The sequence below is a fragment of the Antechinus flavipes genome, chromosome 1 (assembly GCF_016432865.1).
Source record: "Antechinus flavipes isolate AdamAnt ecotype Samford, QLD, Australia chromosome 1, AdamAnt_v2, whole genome shotgun sequence".
NCBI classification, from domain to species: domain Eukaryota; kingdom Metazoa; phylum Chordata; class Mammalia; order Dasyuromorphia; family Dasyuridae; genus Antechinus; species Antechinus flavipes.
The window spans coordinates 461,728,291-461,755,255 of record NC_067398.1 but is presented as its reverse complement, the minus strand read 5'-3'; the positions used below and the strand labels follow the sequence as shown (position 1 = coordinate 461,755,255).

General features: G+C 33.5%; 1 protein-coding gene and 1 pseudogene across 5 annotated transcripts in view; both read right to left on the bottom strand.

Moving 5' to 3' along the window:
- Positions 1–26,965, bottom strand: part of ASPH (aspartate beta-hydroxylase) — a 247,329-nt gene that overhangs the window by 22,881 nt on the left and 197,483 nt on the right. For all 5 annotated transcript variants that reach the window (XM_051970134.1, XM_051970136.1, XM_051970133.1 and 2 more), the window contains 3 exons: positions 17,952–18,087; positions 7,738–7,829; positions 7,208–7,341 (listed from right to left, as the gene is read on the bottom strand). In XM_051970134.1, coding sequence (XP_051826094.1) covers positions 7,208–7,341; positions 7,738–7,829; positions 17,952–18,087 — 362 coding nt within the window. The remainder of the gene's footprint in view (positions 1–7,207; positions 7,342–7,737; positions 7,830–17,951; positions 18,088–26,965) is intronic.
- On the bottom strand, positions 12,910–13,891 carry LOC127545953 (arfaptin-1-like; annotated as a pseudogene).

The following is a 26,965-nucleotide window of genomic DNA, read 5'->3' as shown; positions in this document are numbered from 1 at the left end:
GCTTCCCTAATTCATTCTCCACATAACTGCCTAAAATATATCTGATGACATTACTCCTATATTCAAAAAACATCAGTGACCTCCAACTGCCTCTAGGATATAATACAAATTCCTCAACCTGTCTCCTCGCACAAAGCCACTATCTTGGTGTAGATCCTCTTGCCTCTCAACTAGTTTCCTTGCTTTCAGTCTTTCTCCTCTCCAATCTATCTTCCATCCAGTTGCCAAATTAATCTTCCCAAGACACAGGTTTGTTCATGAAGAGTCTTCATTAATTCCCTATTGACTCTGCTAGTTCCTCGGATAAAAGTTTTCCCAGTCTAATTTTGACCTCTCCGGAGGGGTTTTACATAACCATTTCCCACACTCTATATTCCATCAAACTAATTTACTGGCTATTTCCTATAATGGATATTCTGTTTCCTGACTTTGGCTGAAGTATGTGAAATGCATTCTGTACTTACCTTCACCAATTAAATTCCAATTCTTGGAAGGCTCTACTTAGATGTTACTTCCCACAAAAAATCTTTCTTGATCCCCAAGTTGTTAGTATTTTCTCTCTCCTCAAATTATTTGTCTATGATTATGTTGTATTCCCTGGTGCCACTCCTTGAAACCTGTTTTATATTTCTGCTTTTGTATTTCCACAATCTATAATAGTCTCTTATTCCTAGCAGCTACTTACAAATTGCTTATTTCATTGAATGGAAGTGTTTAAGGTGGGCTTCACAGAGTAGGTTTCCAGTTAAGCAGACAAGAACAAGTACTGAATGGAATAATTGGAGGGAAGGTCACTCCAGGGGAGGGGAACAATTTGAATGAAGGTTAAGAGGTGAGTTTGAAAATGAGGGACTGTCAGAGTTGTCAGGAGAGCATGCTGACTAGTATGGCACATAAAATCATAACCCTCATTTGCTTAAAAAAGCGGAAACTTTTGTAATTAGTTATTAAAGTGTTTCAACATTAGAGAATTATAGACAGAAATAGAACTGCCCCATGCATATCAACCTATCAGAGTGTCTCTGAATAATGTATTTATTATGCATATTATATATATTTATGCATTTAGAGATATGCATTTTTAAAAAGCTTTGTGGTGTTGTGGACTCCTAGGACAGTGTGGTTAACCTATGTATGCTGTGTTAATTGCATAAAATAATTATGTGAAGTGCATAAAATAAAACACAAGATTACAAAGGGAAGTAATTATTTCAAAATACATTTATTGAAGAAGTTTTTTTTAAAAAAAACCAACAAATTCACAGAATTTAGGTGAAGAATTCCTAAAATCTAAGTACTTCCTTTTGTAATTTTACAAACAAGGAAAAACCAGTCACTCCCCAGTCACAAAGTTAGCTAGCTTCTGGCAAAGCTGGAAAAAACACTCAGGTCTACTAATTCTTTTCTTAAGATTCTTTGTACCACACTTCAGAAAACTTAAGAGAAAGGAAACTGCTTAAGAAATTTGAGACTAAATTATACCCAATGGGTTTAATTGGTATAGAAAGTAATGGGACATAGTAGATAGTGACTACTCTGGTCTAGGATTTTGGTTTAGCTCTGTGACTGCAGGTAAGTTATTTAACACTTCTCACCCTCAATTTCCTCTAAGTATCTACCTCAAAAGTAATGAGGAGGATGAAACAAAAGTCTGTATAAAGCACTCTGAAGATTTAAATTATTATATATGGGATTTCTGCGAGCCAAAGTGGCATAGTAAAAAGTAAATTGCTACAATTCTCTCATATTCACCCCCAAATCACCACAACATAGTAACAAATCCTGGAACAGCAAAAAGATAATGTGAAATAATCTTTGAGCCTAAGAAACTTGGAAGTTAGGTAATAATGGTCTCTCTCAGGCAAATGGAGAGCACAATTCAGGATAAGAAGGACAACCAAGTCCCACTTCACCAATCAGTGGTAGATCCTAAGCTCCAGTGTCACAGAGCAAGCAAATGCCAACATCAGGACCCCCTGCCTCAGCATAGCCTGGGGGTTAGGCCCATTTCATCTTAGAGAATGGGCCCTGAGCAAAGAGGCAACCTTGAGAGATCAGACCTCCACAGGCTTCAATGTAGCCTTGGGCAACAGGTAAACCAATCCAAAAGGTGCCTTATCAAAGAGGCAGCCTCCAGTAGGCAGACTACCACTTGCTTTAAATCCTTAAGGAATGCTAAAACACCCCAGCACATACTAGACCCTGGCTTAGCACCAGATAAGCTGCCAGACCCTACTATCATCAGCCACTCCCATCCCTTCAACAGAGTATCAGACTTAAAGGACTCAGTTGGACCTCAGAGCAACATCAGTGCAACACTAGATAAATAGCCCTCACCTGCAGCCTCTGGCACATGATAGTGCCCCTTCAACTCCAGAAGCAAAGATTAAATTTAAAAGAAAGGAAAAAGGCTTACAAATCGTATAGGAGAAGCAGGAAAAAAAATGAGGAAAAGAAATGAGAATTTCACATCATGAAATGCAAAAGACTTATTATGGTGGAGGAGAAGATGGGAGGGTGAATGATGAGCACTAGCTTGAACTTTACTCTCATCAGTTCAAAGGGGGAATGATATGATACATACACACAGTCAGTTGAATATAGAAATCTATGTTACATAACAAGATAGCAGATTAAGTAAATGGTATTTAGTGGGAACTGACCAAAGAAAGGATAAATGGGGAAGAGGGGGAAGAAATGAGACAGAATAAAAATACTGGTGAGGAGGGAAAGGGTGAGAGGACAAATAAGAAAAAGAAGAAGAGATAAGGAAATACACAGGTAGTAATCATAATTATTAATGTTAATGGGATGAATTCTCACATAAAACTGAAGTAGATGGCTGAGGTATCAAAAACAAGAATCCTACAATATTGTTTACAAGAAAAACATTTAACACAGACATACATAGAGTAAAGGTGGAGCAGAATCTATAATGCTTTAGCTGAAATAAAAAAAAAAAAAGTAAGGGTAGCAATACTGATCTCAAAGTAAAAACAAAAGTAAACCCAATAAAGCAATATCACACTAAAACTGACTATGTACTAGGGCACAAAACCCTCAAAATCAAATGTAGAAAGCTAGAAATATTAAATGTATTCTTATTTTTGATTTATGAAGCAATAAAAATTATATTCAACAAAGGGCAGTAGGAAGATAGATTAAAATTAATTGGAAACTAAATAATCCAACCTTGAAGAATAAGTCAAAGAAAAAAATCATAGAAACAGTTAATAATTTCATTAAAAAGAATGACAACATGAGGTAACATACCAAAATTTATGGAATACATCCAAAGTAGTATTTTTTAGATGTAAATTTATTTCTCTAAATTCTTACATCAACAAAATGAAAAAAAAAAAAACAGATAAATGAACTGGGCATGCAACTAGAAGAACTAGGAAAAAAAATTTAAAACTCCAATTGAAGACTAAATTAGATATCCTGAAAAATCAAAGGTGAGATTGAATAATATTGAAAGTAAAAAAACAAAAAAAAACAGTCAAACAAACAAACAAAACAAAACAAAAACATATTGAGCTAATAAATAACTCTATGAGCTGGTTTTGTGAAAAAACCAGTAAAACAGAGAAGCCAATGGATAATTTGATTAAATATTCTGCCAAACATTTATAGGAGGATTAAGTCCACCACTACAAAAACTCTTTAGTAAAATAAGCAAAGAAAGAGTCTTATCAAACTCTTTTTATGTGCAAATATAGTGACAGGAAGAGCTAAAAGGAATAAACAAAGTTATAGACCAATTTCTTTAATGAATAACAATACAAAAATTACGAACAAAATACCAGTAAAGAGATTACAGCAATATATCACAAGGGTCATATATTGTGATCAGATGGGATTTATAGCAGAAATATAGGATTAGTTCAATATTAGGAAAACTATCAACTTGACCGTATCAGTAACAAAACCAACAAAATAATATAATTTCAATAGATGCTGAAAAAGCTTTTAATGAAATACAGCCCCCATTCCTATTAAAAGCACTGAAGACTACAGGAATAAAGGGAGTATTCTATAAAATATAAGCGGTAAGATGACGAGAAAAGATAATGATGAATGTTGGAGGTGACATGGGAAAACTGGAAAAAGAATGCATTGTTGGTCTATTTGTGAACAGAGCCAACCACTCTGGAGAGCAATTTGGAACTAAACCCAAAGGGTTATCAAACTGTGCGTACCCTTTGATCTAGCAGTGTTTCTTTTGGGCTTATATTCCAAAGAGGCCTTAAAGGAGAGAAAGGGACCCACATGTGCAAAAATGTTTGTGGTAGCCCTCTTTGGTGGCAAGAAACAGGAAACTGAATGGATGCCCATCAGTTGGAGAATGGCTAAATAAGTTATGGTTATGGAATATTATTATTCTATAAGAAACGATCAGCAGGATGATTTCAGAGAGACCCAGAGAGACTGACATGAAGTGACGCTAAGTGAAATGAGTAGAACCAGGAGATCATTGTACACAGCAACAAGATTACACGATGATCAATTTTGATGGACATGGCTTTTTTCAACAATAAAATGGTTCAGATTTATTCCAATGATCTTATGATGATGAGAGCCATTTATAACCAGAGAGAGGACTGTGGGAACTGAGGGTGGTTTACAACACAGCATTTTCACTCTTTTTGTTGTGATTTGCCTGAATTTTATTTTCCTTCTCATTTTTTTTTTCTTTTTGATCTGATTTTTCTTGTGCAGCAAGACAATTGTATAAACATGGATGCCTATTTTGGATTTAACATATTTTTACCATGTTTAACATATATTGGATTATCTGCCATTTAGGGGAGGGGAAGGGGGGAAAGGGAAGAAAAAATAGAACACAAGGTTTTTCAAGGATCAATGTTGAAAAAATTATCCTTGCATGCATATGTTTTGAAAATAAAAAACTTCAATTAAAAATGATAAGCAAGACCTACATAAAAATCATCAATAAGAATTATCTGTAATGGGAATAAGCTAGAAGTCTTCCCAGTAAGATCAGGGATGAAGCAAGGATGTTCATTATCATAACTATTATTCAATAAGTACTAGAAACCTTAAGCTATAGCAATAAGAGAAGAAAAAGAAATTGAAGGAATTAAGATTAATGAGGAAGCAAAACTATCATTCTTTGTAGATAATATGATGGTATGCTTAGAAAATCCAAGAGTAGAAAAGAAAGCTACTTGAAATAATTACCAACTTTAATACAGTTGCAAGATGTAACTTAAACTCACATAAATCATCAGCATTTTTTATATGACCAACAAAGCCCAGCAGCAACAGATAGAAAGAGAAATTTCATGTAAAATAACTGTAAACAATACAAAGTACTTGGAAGTATCATCAAAACTATTTGCTACCAACTAAGAAATAGAGTAGTATATCACTGGAATAAAGTAGGTATACAAGATACTACAGTCAATAACCCAGTGTTTAATCAAAGACCCCAGCTTTTGTCACTATTTTGACAAAAACTTTTGGAAAAACTGAAAAACAATAGGTTACAAACTAAGTATAGAGTAGAATTTCATACTGTAAAATAAGATAAAGGTGCATGGAGGGTACTAAGATGGCACACTGGATAGAAAAGTGGTCCTTAAATCAGGAGGCCTCAAATTTGGCCTCAAACACTTAACACTCTAAGCGGTGTGACACTGAGTCATTTAACTCAAACTGCTTCAATCAAAACCAAAACCAAAACAAAATGGGTACGTGGTTTAGACATATATAGTCACACCATAAGCAAATCAGAAGAGCAAGAAATACTCTGCCTGACAGATCTATAAAGGGAAAAAAATTCATGACCAAATAAGAGATAGTACTATGAAAGGCGAAACAGCTAATTTTGTTTATATGAAATTAAAAAGGCTTTTGTTCAAACAAAACAAATGTAACCAAAATTAAAAGTAAAGCAAAAAACTGCAAAACTATCTTTAAAATATGTATCTCTGATAAAAGGCCTCATTTCTCAAACTGAGTCAAATTTATAAGAATATAAGCCATTCCCCAATAATAAATGGTCAAAGGATAAGAAAAGGCAATTTTCAGATGAAGAAATCAAAGCTATCTATAGGTATAAGAAGAAGTGTTCTAAATCACTTTTTATTAGAGAAATGCAAATTAAAACAATTTTGAGATATCACTTTACATCTATCAGATTGGCTAATATGACAAAAAAGGAAAATGGTAAATGTTGGAGGGAATGTGGGAAAATTGGGACACTAATGTACTATTGGTAGAATTGTGAATTGATCCAACCATTGTGGATAACAATTTGGAACTGTGTTGAAAGGTCAATAAAACTCTGCATACACTTTGATCCAGCAATTCTACTTCTAGATTTATTTCCCAAAGAGAAAAAAAATGGAAAGGACCTACATGTGCAAAAATATTCATAATAGCTCTTTTCACAGTGGAAAAGTATTGAAGATTAAGGGGATGCTCAGCAATTGGGGAAAGGCTAAACAAGCTGTAGTATACGAATGTTATGCAAGACTACTGTACAATTGCACAAACTGTTGCTGAATAAAATTAGCATACACAGGAAAACATTGTACAAATGTTGTGTGATGATCAACTATGAATGACTCAGATCTCAGTAATACAGTGATTCAAGACAAGTAAAAGAGACTCATGAAGGAAAATGCTATCCACATCCAAATAAAGAACTGATGAACTCTGAATGCAGATTGAATCATTTTTTCCCACATACTTTATTCTTTTTAGTGTTTTTCTCCCTTTTGATAAGTTTCTTTTTTCATAATTATAACTATTAAGGAAATATGTTTTACATGATGGCATCTGTATAACCTATATCAAACTCTTTACCATTTTTGGAAGAGGTAAGGAAAGGGAGGGAGAGAGAGAAAAATTGGGAACTCAAAATATTGAAAAAATGAATGCTGAAAGTTGTCTTGCTGTGTAATTGGGAAAAAATAAAATGCTATTAAAAATAATAATAAAGACATTTAGCTCTGTAACCCTGGGCATGTAATTTAATCTTGATGGACTTTAGTTTTCTCATCTGAAAAATGGGAGAGAGGTGTTGGACTCAATGACTTCTAAACTTCATTATAGCTCTAAATCTTTGATCAATTGAGTTACCATTTTAAACCATGAAATCATCAAATGAAAATGTATGTCTACAGTAAACCAAGATACCCCCAATAAAGAATGAAGATAAAAGAATAAGGCTTACTTGGTATCCTGGGCACATCGGATCTTGCAGCCTTCCTTGGGTATTACCAGACCCAGATGCATCCGCAGTCTACAGTTTGTAGGCCCTGTGTGAGGCCAGACATGAGTGCCTGGATGCATGACAGAATATTTGATCTGCAAGAGAAAAAAAATGATATATTCTTTTAATCGCAGCTCCTTCATTCAAATATTTGTCAGGGTGGCTGAATAACTGCCAATCTCAAATGACAGACTTCTACTTTTGTTATTTTGGATTAGATATTTGGGAAGACCTGGATTTTGAATCTGCACTTTATTCTGAAGGGATTAAAACTAATCATTCATATTTTCTAAAAAGTCATAAAAAAATATAATGTTTTCTAGGCTCATCTTTTTATATCAATTGTGTGGAATTCTGGCCCATTAAAACTAGTATGATAAAAAAAGAGTACTTTCAATGAAGCAAAGAAATTTAACCATCCCTTTGGAAATGTCAGAGATCATTTGCTACCTCCAATCTACAGCAATACTGGAAAAAAAAGTAAGAAATACCTGTCCTCTTCTGCACCCTGTTGTTTCTGGAAATTTTTCTAGTAAAGCGCAGGTTTTTGGAGCTCCTCTGCAAGCCTTTTCATTTTTTCTTCCTAGAGAGATAAATCATAAATGCATTGCTAGGAAAAAAAACTGCAAAAAATTTATAATGCATGCAGTAAAGACCCTTGATAGATGAGGAACTAAAAACCCAAGATGGAAAAATGTCCTTCTCACTCAAACAGAAGATAAATGGATAGAATGAGAGTCATGGACAGAATGGACATCAACGTACAGATGGAATCAATGGCCAAAATGTAGAGCTTATCTGGACTATATACATATGCCTAGGCTATTTTATGGATGATGTGTGTGCTGAAAAAAATTTTTTTTTAAAAGGAAAGAAAAATAACTTAAAAGTGAATCCTTTTTTTTTTTTTTAAAGTATATCTTTATAAGACTAGGTTAAACTCTGATGATTAAAGGAAGGATGGAAATAATGATATATACGAAAAGGTCAAATAAGCTTTGTTTGATTTCACAGAAAAATCAGTTACTGTCCTTCTACCCATCCATAGAATCAATAAAAAATCAATTAATTTTCTATTATATCCCAAGGTACTATGCTAAGTGCTGGATATACAAGAAAGGTTATTTTTTTTTAAATCCCTGGCCTAAAAAAGCTCATAATATAATGGGAGTGAAAATATATGAACAATTATGTATATGATATATACCAGATTAACTTGGAAGGAGAACAATAACACTAAGGGAGATTAGGAAAAGCTTGTTATAGAAGGTGGGATTTCAGCCAAGACTTGAAGGAAGGCAGGGAAATTGGAGAAGAGATGAGAGAGAGCAATGAGGAACAGGGTGACAGGTGGCACAGTATATTTTGTGCATGGAGGAGAAACTGAGCTGAAAATGTTTTTTTTTTATTTTTTTAATCTTGTTTTTATTAAATTTTATTTCTTTATAGAACTTAGTGCATCACAGACTTTAGACTTCTGTAAAATAATTAGGATGGTATCACTTAAATAAATTCCTGAAACCAGGGAATAGAGAGCAGAAAGAAGCCAAACTGCCAAGTTTTTGCATACAGATTAATGGTGCATTTGAGAATAGTATTAGAAGGGGTCCACTGACGATATGAAAAATGAAGGAAACAGGTCTTGTTTATTGTGTGCCAGGCACTATTTTAAGGTTAAGAGTCCCCATTCTAGAGGCAATAAAAAGCCAGTAAAGCTTTTCAAGTGTTTGTGGGAGGAGTGAGGGTGTTATATCAGAGCTGCACTTTAAAAATATCATGTGGTAGTGGGCACTCCTAGAAAGTGCTGCAGATAGAGCATGCCCTGAAGTGAAGAAGATCTGAATTTAAATCCAGCCTCAAGACACTTAACATTTACTAACTGTTGACAGAAAGAGAGAGAGAGAAAGAGAGAGAGAGAGAGAGAGAGAGAGAGAGAGATATTGCAAGGTTTTAAACAGACAACTAGATATGAAAGTGTACGAGATAAATATAAATGCAAACAGAAATACATGTAGTATAAACCAAAAGCAGAAAAAATGGGAAATAATTGAGTTACCTATTTTACATTGGACATGACAAAAATCAGATAAGCATACTACTAAATTCCAGTTGTATAAAGAAATAGAATCAGAACTATGAAAAGATAAGAAAATACTGAGGTAATTTTTACCTGGGGAAGTTTTAATTTTAAATTTAAATTTAGTTTTAAGAGGAGTTTTGGAAGTGGAACGGAAATGAATTTTTATTTATAAAAACTTACAAATTACAATTTTTCTGAGTTAGAATGGACTCTGCTGGCCCAGCAGAGACTCTTATCACCCAAACCTTAGGATTCTTGGCTTGAAAACTTCTAAGGCAGGGGACACAGGAGGGAACTCAATACTTCCAATCTTTCTACTCTTGGATTGTTCTAATATCAGGAAATTTCTCTTGCTATCAAAACTAAATTGGCTTCTTTGCAACTCCTACCCATTGTTCATATAGTTCTGTTCTTTGGGACCAAAGAGAACAAGTCTAACCTCTAATCCAGTCAGTTAGCCAATAGCCAACAAGCAAGTATTAATATCCCTTTCCCCAAACCAAGTTTCTTCTTCTTCAGGCTAAACACTCTTCAGTTCCTTAGCATGTTCCTCATATGACATGAACTTGAGGTTCTTCATCATTCTGACCACCCTCAAGTGGACATCCCATTCTTTCTGAGTTATGTTTTTCTTAATTGCATTTCCCTGAATGGAAATTCCAATGAGATGGTCAGCTTAAATAAGATCCATATGGTTAACACTTGCATAATCATTCAGGGCTATTTCCATCTGCTTTCTAAACAGCAAAGTGCTCAAAATTTACTACGTAACATATACACATGAGATAACCAACCATCTCTGACTGCTCAAAACAGGACCCAAATTTCACTTAACAGCTTGCCTGAACAGCACTACAACTCTGAAAAGTGTCCTTCTGCTAAATCACCTTCAGGCTTTACCATATGGACAGCCTTTGGAATGCATGGAAAACTAGTGCTTAAAGAAAAAAAAGTTCATGATGGTTTAAACAGGAATCCTTGAGCAAAATGACATTTATTGTTCAAGTTATTTTGTATGCTCCATTAACACCAGAAAATATTATGGAAGCCAAGGAGAGATTCATGCCAAAGGGATTACTTAGAAAATTTTCATGTAGATGAACTCTTTTTTGAAATTTCAAGTTTCATCTGACTGAAACTACTTTTAACAAACATCCCTTCCAGCCACCATTCTGTTCTTGGGGTACAATAAGCCTGGAGCATGACTCACTGTATTAGAATGAAATTAAATACAACTTGAAAGTCTGCAAACTTGAAAGTTTGCAGAGAACTTGACAGAAAAAAAGACTTGACTGTCTTTCCTTCTACTTCATCAAATGGTCCAAAGATGTTGGCTCATTTCCTAGGTCCACATTTTCTGATGGCTCTTGGCAGAACAGAGGATTATATATAAACTAATGTCCTTATGGATGTTGCTCAGTTTTGTATCCCTTATATTTCTCTCTTAAAGGACAAACTATCCTGAAGATAGAGCAGAAAAAAGTTTAACTTGAAACCATTAAATCTTCTATCAGTTAGGAGGCCACATAGGAGGTATAGGTGGCTGTGTTCAATCATGCCTTATCTGGTATAGCAGTGTTTGAATCTAGGACAGATCTCTCAAGGTCACCTTCAAGGTGGTAGCAAAACTATGAGCACCTGTATTGTGTTTCTCAGATTTCCATATTTAATATCTAGAATTAGAAAAGAGAGTAAGGGGGTGGTTTATATTCACTTAAACATTCTTCTGTGTAAAGATACACATACTAAAAAAACTATTTCTGGGAACAGCTATTCAGTACAGATTAGTAAAGTGATTCTTTCCTAGGTCCATAAGAAGAGATCTTATATCATTTTAGAGAGAAATATGCTCTGCACTGATATGCAAATTTATAATTCAAAACAATCAGCAAATCCAAATATGTCAGACATTATGATAACACACCAATAAATTGATGGCCTGGTTGCTAACTGCAAATTACTTTTCTCTTTTCTTTCTTTTTTTTTAAAGTGCAATAACAACTTTAATAAGAATACAAAACTCACAATGGAGGCACATTGGGAGGACTATTATCACAAGAAAAATTTGTGCCAGAAAAATAAACTAGGATTTTGTCAGAATACAGACACATAGTAAGGAATAACTTAAATAGGGTTGTAATTTACAGTCATATTATATCATGTTAAACTGAAAGGCCTTTGAATATATATATATGTACACACACATATATAAAACAAATCATGTAATTGACATAGTTGTGAATAACAGCAATTTTTGAGTACTTCAACACAAAATAAACTGACATCTGCAAGAGACCTCTCTCAAAAACAATATCTATTATAAAAAATTAACAGAGAATTTGCATTTAGTAAGGATTATACTACTGATGAAGGAAAACAAGACAGATTACTCACAAGAAGTCAAGAATGACCAGCAACATAGAGATAACTGGCTTTCCTTTCTGTCACCTTCCTTCTTCCTACTATCCAAACCATACCCTCCCTTCAATCAAAAAAAAAAAAAAATCAAAAAGACCCTTCTACTTATTATTCTTCAAAAGTAATCACATCTTAAAAGATGTTAAATTTGGTTTAAAGAAATGTCAACATTTCTGCAATGTCCCTTTCTATTAGAGATAGACACAGCAAACAGTTTGGAATAGGCTACTTTGTAGATTTATATACATTTGTTCAAGGGGAATTAATATAACTAAGAAGGCACATCTCTGTGATTTAAGGTTAAAATGGCATTATTACAATTAAATCTGTCTAGGAATTTACTTTCTGACAGAGCAATACTGCCAAAAAAAATTTCCTATCACAGAATTTCAGATTAAAAATGAAGAAGAACTTATATTCTAAAGTTAACTTCTCAAAATGCCCAAGATCAACCAAATGGTAAGTGGGTACAAATAAGCAGATTTCAACAAATAGGTTTCACTTTTTAGTAGAAAGTGAAATTGCTAATAAGACCCACCCAATCAAAGTCTTTATATAACACAACTGTGTTCTTGGAAGCTTTATGGAAAAGAAAGTATGATTCTTGTTTGTTCATAATTTTTAAAACAAACATATGGGTATGGCCCCAACCTCAGAGATCAATCTATTGTAATCCCTTAAATTAATAAAACATCAATCATAGTTACTTCTTCTGTTTAGATGCTGCAGAAATGCCCTATAATTTTACTCTAAAATAGTATTACTCTCTTCTTTAAAACAATACATGGAAAATAATCTTGTAAAGATGTTTAATCTTTATGTAAAATAAGTAAAATCATGATAAAATTGTGATACAAATCATGTAAACTCCCTTTGGAAAAATCATAACAAACCCACATCTTGAAGACCAGAAACCACAAATTTATATCTTGTCAGTGCAAAGATATTTTCATATTTTCAAGTTACAGAAATAGTCAACAATTCTCACAATACAAAAGAAGTTTTTCAAAAGAAAAGCTGTTTGGATTATGGAAATTATGTTGACACTAGAGCCACCCACCTTCCCATTAATTTGAACAGTTCAATTGTTAAAGTATTAAAAGGCAAAAATTAAAGCTATTTGTGCAAGAATCAATACATTCCACTTTTCATTCTTATTGGGTTCTGAGATGACAATGGGTCTTTAATTTTGTTTTTTTTTTTCAGATCTGATTACTGTTCTCCAAGCCAGGATGAGGCAATCACTCTAAGGGTTTTCCATTTGATGTAAAATTGTCTGAATGTCTGTTTAAGCTGCTTCTGATTCCCAGCAAAATAAGCTGTGATGACATTGTGGGAAAGAACTAATTGTTTGTGCAATACTAAAGTATACCTTCTTTTCTTTTAGAAATTTCAATTTGATAGATACATCACTGTGTATTTTATCATATGTTTCCTTATGTGCTTGTAACAGATGTTATGCCTTCTCAGTCTTTGGCAGTGTTTGTATTATGTGATCCAAGTTTAATTCTTCTAAATCATGTACCATATTCAATCCTGACACTTTTGTATTGTTTCACAGTCACTAATGTACCTCCTATTATTTTGTTCACCACATTTGCAATAAAAAAAATTAGTAGCTCCAAAAAGAATTTCTCCATTTTTAGCCAGCAGTTCTGAATGGAGTTGTAAGACTTCAAATTCAGGTCAGCAAATGCATCTCCAAGATGTTACTCATTTTTGGAAATCATTTGGAAAAGCTGAGAGGAGAGTGTCTGAGCCATTTCCAATATGTTTCCATAGTTTCTCTTACTATATCAATCTTAGTTTCCAGTTCAAGGTCCACTATTCTTGAGCCACAAACCAGCTTCTCAAAGCTCATTTGACAAATACATTTATAGTTATATAGGTTCCATTTTCTTACTCTAATTTCTCCATTGCAGGATTTTTCATATCATTTGCTAAAACAATTGGTCCCCTTTTTTGCTGTATGCGCCGGCCACCTTGAAATGGTTCTGTTTCAATGACCCTCTCTTTGGTACTGTCAAAGTCATGAGATGTAATTTGGGTTTCTGATAATCCATGTCCAGCTAGTAAGAGTGTTTCAAATCTCTGCTAAAGTTACACTTACGTGAATCTTCCATTTCTCCACTGCTGGTCACTGGAATTTATGTTATTAAATTTTTGGAAGAGTCTTGAGCCCAGATAGAAGAGAATGGGAGCCCTAGCCACTGTCCCTAATAAACCACCAGCAGAGCCCTTTGTGCCTCCTTATCCAGAGGAGCCAAACTGGAAGCAGCAGAGCCAAAGTAATTTTTTTCCTTACCCTAATCACTAGTGACATATGTATATATGTATATATGTGTGTATATATCTCTCTATATATGTATATATAAATATAGATAGGTAGATAGATCAATCGATCTATCTATATAAAATCTTATTAAACACATCTACTAGCAGATTCTGCAGTGTTTAGAGGCAGTAAAGTGGTGTATTTTATTAAACACATCTACTAGCAGATTCTGTAGTGTTTAGAGGCAATAAAGTGGTGGAATGGCCCTAAAATCAGGAAAACCTAAATTCAAATCTAGTCTCAGACACTTAAACCACTAGCTTGGTGACCTTGGGAAAATCACTTAAGCTACCTCAGTTTTTCTGACTATAAAATGGGTAAGCTAATGTCTTGATAGGATTAAATGAGATATTTGTAAAATACATAAGACCATGTCTAACTTCTAGTAGGTGATTAATAAACATTTGTTTCCTTCTTTCCTGTTTGGAATTATTTTGAGAGGTTCCTGTGATTTTAATGAATTATTTTAGGAAATACAGTAGACTCTTCAAAGAAGGATGAAATTTAATGAAAAAAAAAAAAAAACTGAAAGGCAATGTGATATAGCAGAAGGAGTTCTGTAACCAGAATCAGATAACTTACCAAGTCAAGTTCTAACTCTGTGTAACTCCTAGAATGTTACTGTGTTCCCACTTTCCCCAACTGTAAAATTTCTTTCGCTACTGTTATTGTTTTGTGAGACAACTAGGGTTAAGTGACATGGCCAAAAGTCACACAGCTAGTTAAGTGTCTGAGACTGGATTTGAATTTAAGTCCTCCTGAGTCCAGAGCTAGTGCTCTCTCCACTGTACCATCTAGATGCTCCCCAACAATAAAATTTCATACTACTTCCTGCACTGTTTCCAATGCAGTTGTAAAGAATATACTTTGTAAACCTAAAAGCCTTATGCAAATGTGAATTGTTATTATTATTATTAGCATAAAAACTCCCAACAGAACCAACTCATTTTAAGTTAGTGTCAAAAAGTAAACAATAATTTTGTTCTTAATTTGATTTGTCTTTATTCTTACTATATTGTCCCCTTTATCCTTAGGGTTTGTCTATTTTCTGGTGGCCAGCTTGTTCCTAAATGGAGTATTTTGAAATAATTCATCATGTTCTCTGTTAATTCAAAGTTGGAGGTACGAATTATACCAAATCTTAAAATGGAACCACAAAAAGTCTATTCCAAGAAAGTTGATGCAGAATTTAAGAGAATATGAAATTCCTTGAAAGATGTAACAACAAAAATAATGTTGTTTGGTGATGTTCTGATTATAAATGTCAAATGAGGTATAAAACAGCAGGGTTAGCGAACCCCTGGGGTATGATTTATGGTTTGACATGGACAAGAGGCTGAAAAGACATGTAAGATTGTAATTTGCCCTGCTGAAGGGAGTTTTAACATCACAAAATCACAGATGTACCAAAATGTCCAAAAAGTACTATGTCTACTTGCCTTGATACAAAATAAAATGGTATGTGTTTCATATAGAAAGAGTGAGTGAATAAGACTAGAAAGAGGACAAATCATGAAAGAATTTGAATGCCATTATGTATTATAGTTTTCAAGCCATGGAAATTAAAGGATTCTGAGTCAAAGAGTGGTAAAAACAGCATAGTAAAGTTTATGGTATATTTTTTATGGTTCTTGCTATTTCTTGCAGGTTAGTCTTGTGGCTTGGATCTATGATTTTACAGCTGATTCCGAATCTCATAATCTGAGTTCAAAGGAAAACATGGAAGTCATTTAGTCCAAATGGAACAGAAACACTCTCTACAACATCTATTTTCTACTGGAAGAGCAGATTTTGGGAATTTGTGACTTCTCAAGGTAAAATATTTCATTCTTATTCATGGAAAGGAAATATTTCCCTATATTAAGCTAATATCTCCCCCTCTGCAATTTCTATTCTCTTCTCCTAGTCCTGGTCCTTGGGACCAAGTAAAATAAGAGTTTTTCAGAGATAACTGAGTATAATAGCTAGACTCCTGAATTCAGGAAATTTGGCTTTAAATGCTTCCTAAGATACTTACTAAGCTGTGTGACTTTAAGCAAATAGTATCATTTTTTTGAGCCACACTTTAAACATCTATGAAATGGATTTATTAATAGCATCTACCTCACATGACTGTGATCAAAGGAGATAATGTATAGCAAAATCTTTGAAATCTTAATATAGTATATAACTATAAATGACTATTATCATCATCTGATAATTTAAAATAAATCTTACCGGTCCTTCTAAATCATCTCTCCAGCAAGAAAAGGGATCCTACTCTGAGAGATTACCTAGTCCAAGTCCAGTAATCTTACCATGCTGCCTCAAGATCAAAATACTCATACATATAGAGCCAGAGAAAAAATTAGAGATGGCCAAAGCCATTTTACAGATAAGAAAACTGAGATAAAGATGGATAAAATGATTTTTAATCAGCAAGTCATTGCCAAATTTCAAACCTGGGGCTTTTGATTCCAAATCTAGCATTCTTTCCATTATATCAGTCATATATTTCAATAGGTAGGTCCTTTATCAATTCACTTCTCATAGATGGTGTGCATTTCTAAAGCTCTTAGTCATTTCAGGTCAAACTGAAGCAGGGTCAGAGCAGCCAGAATTGTATGTTCCCATGCAAAATACTAGGAAAGGTGTTTCCACGTTGTGCAAAACAACAGAGGTAATTACTGATGGTTAGTGCTTTCAAGCTTTCAAAGCCTTTTACAAACATTATTTCATTTGAGGGTGTAGAAGCTGAATCATTTCCCAGCAGTGTCTGTTATGCAGTCAGTATTATTTTTATTCCTATCATCCCTCTGCAGTAGTCAAGGCATGAATTTTAATCTATATTATGCAGACAGGGAAATATGTGGGCTTCTAAGGGTTAAGTAAATCACTTAAGGACACATATTGAGTAACAGATCTTCAATCTAGTTAGATTTTATTTCTAGGTCCCAGAGCATTTTTCAGGATGCCAGACAGTTATTACATCAGGTCTGAAAGCTGGAAAACTTGAATCTTAAATATAGAAAAGAATTACTGCTGGGGGAACAATGAAAAGAAGACTAGATCTGGAGTCTGAAAGAGTTCAAATACAGCCTCAGAAACTTACCAGTTATATGCTTTTGAGCAAGTCACTTAAATTAAATCTGCCTTAGTTTCCTCCTTAGTAAAATGAGGATTATAATACTGCCTGCTTACTAGGATTGTTGTGAAGATAAATGACTTAATGTTTAAAAATATATTTTGTAAGCCTTAAAGTAACACATACATAGGGATATATATGAATATATACATGTATATATGTATATATATGTAAACAATAAATAGCATATATGCTATTTATTATTATTGTTATTGACTAAATGCCGGAAATGCACCTGAGCTTGGAGTCTTTCCACTGAGTATAAAATGATCTAAAGCACAGGGTCACAAACAGCAGAAGGCTTTGGAATGGAAATCTGCAATATATCCCTCTTGGGTCTAGGCAGAGGAATAGTAGTTTTTATGTATTTAGTATAGAAGAATTTTAAAATTTGTAGTAAAAAGACAGAAAAACTAGGCCTATTGGAGCACACCTACAATCCAGAGAAGCTGAGGCTGGTGATTGCTTATGTTTGGGAGTTCTGAGCTATAGCAGCACTAATATCAGGCAAATGAATATTTATATATTAAAATATATATACAAGTACACATAAATATAAACACAATGCTAAATAGAGTGCAAATAGAATAACAAATGGATTCTAGAAATCACAACTTTACAAACTGCCCATCTCCTTGAGGAAATGTTTAGCAAAGTTTTATGCTATTTTATGTTATATTGATGGAGGTAGAGAGGCCAAAAAAAACAAAAAACAAAAACCAACAAAACCAAATATCAGCATGCTTACCTTGCTGCCATAGAGTGAACTGGCTCCAGTCACCCTTTTCTCTCAGATTCTCATCTTCAGGCAGGAAGAGACCTTCAGTTTTATCTAGCACAGCAAGGCCTTCATCACGAATTAATTTCCAGTTTTTTTCTAAGGTCTAAAAGAAAAGCCATAGTTATTGTTACTGAAAAATGTGTCCAATTGAGCACTTTAATAATGATACTAAACTTTAAAAAAATAACAACAATGAAATGCTGAATGAAATTTGCAGTTATCTGGTTTCATTAGTTTTCATTTCCTCTGATACCCATACAGGCATAGAATCATTTCTATTTTTCATATCATTTTACATCATCATCATAGAATCATATCATTTTTCTCATAATCAGTTTCTCTGGTATATAAAACCAGATTTTTTATCTCTATCCTTTTCAGAATTTTTACTAAATCTGTTTTGTTTTTTTCTTGATGGGTATTAATTGACCTTTAAAAATAGTATGAGCATTCGATATTATTGGTATCAAGATTATTAGCTAAGGGACTTGATTATCTTTCTCCTATCCTACCAAGACTACTCAGGCTAAGAACCTTGGTATTAAAAACTTAAAATATGAATTGCTCCTAATTTCATTATTCATCAGAATATACTAAAAAGTTGCCATAAAACTTGATATATATTAAAATTGTAAAATTACATAGAAAGCATCAGCTATGGATTTTGATAGCAATGAATCAATTTCTATTTTGACCTTGAACCAAATATATATGTATGAGATGTATATCTATATGTATATGAGAATTTGTATTTGTGTAACTATATATACACTACATCATGTCAGCATCAGTAAGGTTACTCCCTCTATAATCTCTACCGGTAAGTTCTAGAGGTGAAGGGGAAATCACAATAGTTCCATCTCAATAGAAAAGCTTATTTATACATTCAGAGTGATAGATTGGTGGTAATGAAGAAACATATCAGGCAAGAAAATGAGGCTATTATAGGTGAGTGGCTATGGGAGTAATTCCAAGGAAAGGGATGTATAAAAGGTACACTGTACAAATAGAATGCACACTATTTTGAATCTAACACAAATTGAAAGGTAAGGTTACATGAAGAGTCAAGGATTACCTATGAAGTTGTGAATCTGGGTGATTCAAAGTATAGTAATGTCATCAACAAAATCATGGAAGTTATAAAGAGGAGGGAACTTTGGGGATAATGGTAATGAGCTATTTTTCACATGTGAATTCAAACTACCTAACAGAATATAGTTGAATATCATGGTTTATATATTTCAAGTTAGAAGGATTCTCAGAAGTTATCTAATATAGCCCATTCATTTTAGAGGTGAGGAAATAAGGGTTGGGAAAATTGTATGATTGTATAAAGCTACATAGGCAGTGATTGCAAAGATGAAACTTAAACTCATATCCTCTCACTCCAGAATAAATATTCATTTCATTGTGCCATGTGCTCTACCTCAGGTATCTAATAAGTAATTGGTGATACTGAACTGGAGTTAAGGAGAAGGGAGATGGATAAGCAGAACTAGAAGCCACCTGCATAGAAATAATAGTTTAACTCATAGGATCTGATGAGATCACCAAAAGATAGTATAGATTGAGAATGAAACATGGCTCCCACCTTCTGACAAAAGGTACTAGATTCAAGATAAAGAATGAGACTTGTATTCTTAGAGATAGCCTTTCACTTGTTTTTTTTCTCAACTATATATATCTGTTATAAGCTAAGTCTTCAACTCTAAGAGAGAGAGAATGGAAGGGACAGATTAGTGGGAAATAATAAATTGAAAAAAAAAAAAAAAAGAACACTAACCAAACATTTAAAAATGAATAGAAAGCTAAAAAGAACTGAACGAAATACAAATAAAAGTTTTGTTATTACCCTTCAATACACACACATATAGGTATACATATATATAACATATAACACACACACATGTGTGTATATATAACATATAATACATACACACATGTATCTCTCTCTATATATATACACACACACACACACACACACACACACACACACACACACACACACACACACACATATATATATATATATCCACAAATGGATGTTGATTTGATCTAGCAAAAAGAAACAACTAAAAAGAAGTCAAAAATGTAGAAGAATAACAGATGACGGTGATAAGGAAAATAGAAAAATTATGGCAGCAGACAGCATTAAATGCTGCAGTGAGGTTAAGAAAGAAAGGCTTAGGCAAAGTCATACAATTTGGCAATTATTATTTTTCTCACTGAGAGAGCAGTTTCAGTTTAGTGAAGAGGTTAGAAGACAGACATAAAGGGTTAAGAATTAAAAGCTAAGAAAATGGAGGTAACAAACATATCTTTTTCTAGTTGGTGGCTGTGAAAGGAAGGATGATCAACCTATGATTGTGGAAATGACTTCCTAGTACCTTTAAAATAAGAATCTGACTCATATTTATCTTTTCTAAATTACTGCTTTCCCATACACATTCTACATTCCAATTGAACAGGTCAATTTGCTATTCTCTGATCTTGGCACTTCATCTCCTTCCTCTAAACTTTTATAGACTATTCATAATGTATAAAATTCACTGCTCCTATAATTTATAAAATACACTACTTCTGTCTCTTAGAATTCCTAGCTTTTCTTTCTTTCTTTTTTTGCTGAGGTAACTGGGGCAAAGCGACCTGCCCAGGGTCATACAGCTAAGCAGTGTTAAGTGTCCGAGGCCAGATTTGAACTCAGGTCCTCCTGACTTCAGGAATAATGCTCTACCCACTGCGCCACCGAGCTGCCCCATTTCAAAGCTTAGCTCATTTGTCCTCTCCCATGGGAAGTTTTTCCCAATCTTGTTGGCTTAATCAACAATAAAACCACAAATTTTATTAAGCACCTACTACATGTCAACAAATTTGATTAAGTATGTGCCATATAAGGTATTGGGGATACAAAAATAAAAAATGATACAACCCCTACTTGTAAAGAGTTTGCTTAGTTTTGTGCATATTAGTTGTTAGTTCTTGGTATTTTTCCTTCCCAGCTATTTATATACTTATCTCAGTAGATGTTATATCCTGCTAGGAGCATGTAAACTTTTTGAGGATAAAAATTTTTGAGTAGGGATAAAAATTTAATGAAGATATTAACAAATGTGACTATGAATTTGAGATACTGCTTTCAAAGGCAGAAATATATAGTGGTAGGTAGTTTGCTTCTACAAATTAACAAGTGAATCTTATGGACTAATTGTCTTTTATAAAGAAAAGAAATTGGTCTTACCTACATGCTCACTTGCTATTCATTTCATCTAAAACTTGTACTATAGAAAATTTAAAATGAGAAATCAGTGGGTCTCATCATTCTCATTTAGAATTGTACATTCATCTGTTGTATTTTATTTCCATCCTTCCCACTGTTTTCTATAACCTTGGCCCTTGCACACTTAAACAACAAAGATTATGGGACTTCTGGCTAGGAATAGAACACTTTGTAAAACACAGGCCTACAAACACTATTTCAAAATGTGATTTGCTGTATAATTTGGACACAACGAATGCTTCACAATCAATTTGTACCAAAAAGTATGATCAAAGAGTTATGTACAATTTTTCAAGTTCTAGGGATTTTTCAATAAGATTATGTTTGGGGCACAATTTATATTTTGAAACATGATAGTATTTTGTGTTAAAATACCTAAGAGGATAATTGAGCTTTAACAGAAAAAATGGACATTTTAATAAAAATAAAGATGAAGCAAATTCACTCAACAAAAATTTCTTTCAGAAATATGCAGATTTGGTGAATATTTTTGAAAAGCTGAGTTCTCTAAATAAATCAAGGCAAGGTCCTTAAGTTCAAACTCTGATTCAGCAAAATAGTAAATGAATGAATTTATGAAAAAGATACATGGACAGTAGATTTTTTTAAATCAATATTTTTATGTTTCATGATTTTGAAAAATGCCTGTTCTGCAAATGAAATAAAAGAAAACAAATGCCTGCTTATTAATCCTACAGAAACAATTCTCATTTTGTTTTAAAGATGTAGATAATTCTAAATATGAATAGATAAGAAACTCATTTAACAGGGACAAATGATTCATTTATTTTTACTCCTTTTAATAGACTCTTCTTATTACGTATTATTGAAATACACATTTGAACTTGGAAAGTCTTTTTATGTTCTTCCTGTGGTTAAATAAAGAGTTCTCTACCTTATTAAACAAAATGATATATATTGTACTATTATTTATAACATTCTATTTGTGTGAAATGGGGTTTTCTATTATAGCTGTTATCAAAATAGAATTTCAATCTTGATTTATGTGTGAGAAAGAATTGCATGTAGCAAAACCATCAATGATACCATATTTTGCTGAGGATTGGAGATAAGAGAAAGAAAAATAAAGGACAACTTTCCAATTTTGAGTCTAGGGAAATGAGAGAGTATTGATGACTTTAATAAAAAGTCTTGAAGTATCAGCAGAGAATAAAGAATGTTTCAGTTTCTCCTCTTGGTCCAATGAACTGCAAAGTAACTACACTACAGACAGTGGCAAAAGAAGTGGTATCAACATCTTAGGAAAAATTCAGATTTCAATTAATTCTAAATAATAGAAAAGATCTAAAATAAAAGGAAGCTTGTTGACAATACATAAAAATTTCTAATGGGCACATTGGCAAGAATAAGAAGAGGGAATTATAGTACTGGTGGGAGGTTGTTCTCAAAGATAAAGTTACTAGTTGCCATTTACAGAGCCTATTAAACTAGAAAAAGCATATTTTTTTCTATAAGATGTTTTAGAATTTTGCAATTATGTTCAGAGATAGAGAACTTGATATCCATGTACTCCATGTAGCACTGTGATTCCACATAAGCATTCATTGTATTCTTACAAATTTTATATATCAAAAATAAGCATAATAAACTAGTTATCATGAGAACACTTAATAATTTTATTCACCTACTGGTAAACATTCTTTTGTTTTCCCCCTTATTAAGGATCCTTTCTCGAGATACTAAAGAAAGGAAAGGGACCTGTATGTGCCAAAATGTTTGTGACAGCCCTGTTTGTAGTGGCTAGAAGCTGGAAAATGAAAGGATGCCCATCAACTGGAGAATGGTTGAGTAAATTGTGGTATATGAATGTTATGGAATATTATTGTTCTGTAAGGAATGACCAGCAGGATGAATACAGAGAGGACTGGCGAGACTTATATGAACTGATGCTAAGTGAAATGAGCAGAACCAGGAGATCATTATATACCTCAACAATGATACTGTTTGAGGATGTATTCTGATGGAAGTGGATCTCTTCGATAAAGAGAGCTTTAATTGATCAAAGATGGACAGAAGCAGCTACACCCAAAGAAAGAACACTGGGAAATGAATATAAACTGCTTGCATTTTTGTTTTTCTTCCCGGTTTATTTATACCTTCTGAATTCAATTCTCCCTGTGCAACAAGAAAACTGTTCGGTTTTGCACACATATATTGTATCTAGGATATACTGTAACCTATTCAACATGTAAAGGATTGCTTGCCATCTGGGGGAGGGGGTGAAAAGAGGGAGGGGGAAAATCGGAACAGAAGTGAATGCAAGGGATAATGCTGTAAAAAATTACCCTGGCATGGGTTCTATCAATAAAAAGTTATAAAAAAAAATTAAGAATCCTTTCTCTAATGTATCAGAGTTCAAAATGTGACTTAGAAAAGCTGTATTTAGAAATTATATGAATCATAAGGAACTCTACTTATTCTATTCTTGATTCTGTGGACATTTATTTTACATTAAGCTGCTAATCTTATATTATAATTAAATTCTACCATAAAATTTAACAGTTTTTGTTTTTGTAATCCATTTTATTTTAAGAACAAAAAAATTTAACTTAGATAATTGGCTGCTTAGGAACTAAGTTCAAAACTACTAATGCACTGCTGAATGTGATAGGTTAGCAGTGGCTTCTTTTTTTCAGGTGAAAGTACTCCTATGCAATTAATTTCTCAATTAATAGAAGACATGTTCTGGAAGAAAAATGACAGTGCAAGTGCTATTTTAATCAATCATTTCTACTCACTGTGTAACAGTTGGCAAAGTAATCCTGGGATCCATTCCAAAAGCAATAAAATTTCAATATGAAAAAAGAACAAAATTATCTGTGATGCTGTTTGCTTGCATCAGAGCACATGCCTTGAGACATCCAAATAAAGCTTCAAGAGCTTTTTTCTCACCATCATTTTTTACATGATGATTATAAAGAGTCAGGATAAGCAAATACAAAAGGAGAATTTTTAGCCAGCTTTCTGTTTTTACTGGCTAATGCAATAGTTTTGGTGTTACTCTAATGATTGCTGAAGTATGCATTTTACATCAAAATTAGCAGCAGTACTGTGTGGATGAATGAGCAATCTTTTAAATAGGGAAAAACAGAACTCTTAGGGAGTGGGGGCTTTTCTCTGGCTGGAAGAGAGATTCTTTCACTGCAAAAACTTAATCCATTTTAGTTTCAATTTCTATGCTAAATATCCCCAAGGCACTTGGGGACTTGGATGCATCCCATATAGTTTTAATGAGAATGAAGCTAGGAAAGAAAACTCTTTTGGAATTCTCCTCCTAATTATTGTGTCCAGTTACACTTTTTGGTTAACCCAATGCAAAGAGCTACCAAAAATTAGCAGAAATTATGATTATGTAATAAGGGGGAAAAGTCATTAAAGTTGGGTTCATAGCTTGTCTAGATTCTAAAGGGGCCTTTAGTACAAACTGTAATTGAACAGATGAGGGAACTGGATCCCAAGAAGGTTAGATGGCTTGTCCAAGATCATACAGGTAGTAAACATTAGAGACAGGACTTGAACTTAGAGGATTCTCTGAGACCAGACTTAATGTTCTTTATCCTGAACTGCACATTTTAACTTATTCCCATGTCCTCAAGAACATTGTTCTCTTTTTGTCTCTTCAGAAAACATATCCCTGAGACTGATTAGCAGTCACTCAAGTGCCAACATCCAGATAATTGTTATAAATGGTTTGCCTTGGTTGGGCATCCTAATGCAACATTGGCTGTCAAATAAATGGCTAATGAACACCAGGGCTGCTTGTGACAGCAAACTGTCTTCTTGTTATGGTGGTTCTGGGTCAATGGTAGATTTTAAAAGCCCGTGTGGCATATATGTGTGTATGCATACTTAAGTAGTTATATGTATAACTATATGTAATATCTACATGCATAAAATATATGTTTGCATGCATGTATACATACATATGTATGTGTATAGTTTTAAAAGTCATAAGTCAATTTAAGAAATTATATAGCACCGAATTTCAAAAATAAATTGAACGTTAGGGAATTTGGCATTGGTATGGTGACTTTTATTAATTTATGCTCTTTTCTTGTTTTTCCCTTTGTAATACAGGATCTGAACCAAGCAGGGGCTCACATAAGCTGAGTTTGAGTATCATTTTGGGAAGCCCTGGGGAAATGGGATTTGGAAATGGACACTTGATTGGCAAGGCTGAGGAGGATTTCTTTGCATTAATCAGAAAAGCTCCCAAAATCAAGTAAGCTTAACAGGAAATGTTTTAAGTGATTAATATTAGTGATTTGCTATTTTTTAAATTTTAAACTATTCATAAAAGAATCTCAAATACTGAGAGAATAGAAAAAAGAATAATGTGTCAATTCTTTTTAAGAATGAGAAATTATTTTGGCTATTTTTCTAGTTAACTTCCCCTTGCTGTTTTGTCATTTTTCATTCATGTCCAACTCTTTATGACCCCTTTTAGGGCTTCCTAGCAAAGATACTGGAGGGATTTATCATTGTCTTCTCCAGATCATTTTACAGATAAAGAAACTGAGGCAAACAGGGTTAACTGACTTGCCGAGGGTCACATACCTAGTAAGTGTCTGAGATCAGATGTGAACTCAGGAATTTGAGAATTCCTTACATTGGGCCTGGTACTTTATCCACTAAACCATCTAGCTACCACTTTCCCTGCTTAATATTAAAGCATAAAAACTACCACAATGTGTCATAGTTTGCCTAGCCTGATATTTGGATAAAAATATCTGGATATGTTGTCTATAAAGATGTGTTCGTTAGTTTTAATCATTCAGGAATATATTTACTCCCTCAAAGTCCTATGAAAAAGTAACTAGAAATGAAGTTGAAGATGGGGACCTATGAAAGGAAAAAATAGTCTTTTTCTTTTGGAGGAAATTAGGCTTAAGTGACTTGCCTAAAGTCACATAACTGGTAAATATCTGAAGTAAGGTCTTACTGATTTTGGAGCCACTGCACACCTAGCTGCCCCAAGGAAATAAAGTAGTTTGAATGATATAGAAGCTGTGGACTTTAATTTTAATCTGATAGAAAATAGCAAATATCTAGGAAGAAATATTTTATTTAATGATTATTAGTAACAGCAAATTAAAATCTTATTTGTATAATAATGCATCGAGGAGGAATTTTTGGTTTGCATACAGACAGTAAAGATGCTCTATACATGTATATATGTGTTATTATTCTATATGCAAACTCTGTGAAACTTAGCAAGCTGCAGATAAAAGTGACAAAAGAAAAAAACAACAACTGAGAACAAAGCAATCAACCTTCAAGGACCAAAGCACTAATAGGTACTCAGCCAATAAGCACAGACCACACTTGTCCTTCAAGGAATCCCTTTCTTCTTTCAAGACTCTGCTAAAGCACGACTTACTACTTGAAACTTTTTTCAATCTCTGCCAACTGTTAATGTCCTCCTTCTCAAATTACCTGGAATTTAACTATATAGTATTTATCTTCTCTTTACATTTATTTTGAATATACCCATAGATGTACTTGTTTCCTCCATTAGCATGCAAATTCCTTCAAAGTAGAGATTGTTTCATTTGTGGTCTGTAACACCTGGCACACAGTATGGCAAGTAGGCACTTAATTCAGGAAAATAGGTCTCACTAAAGATGCTCCAATGAAAGTGCTTGCCTTTCTGCTCCATACATAATGTCAAGGGCATGGCCTG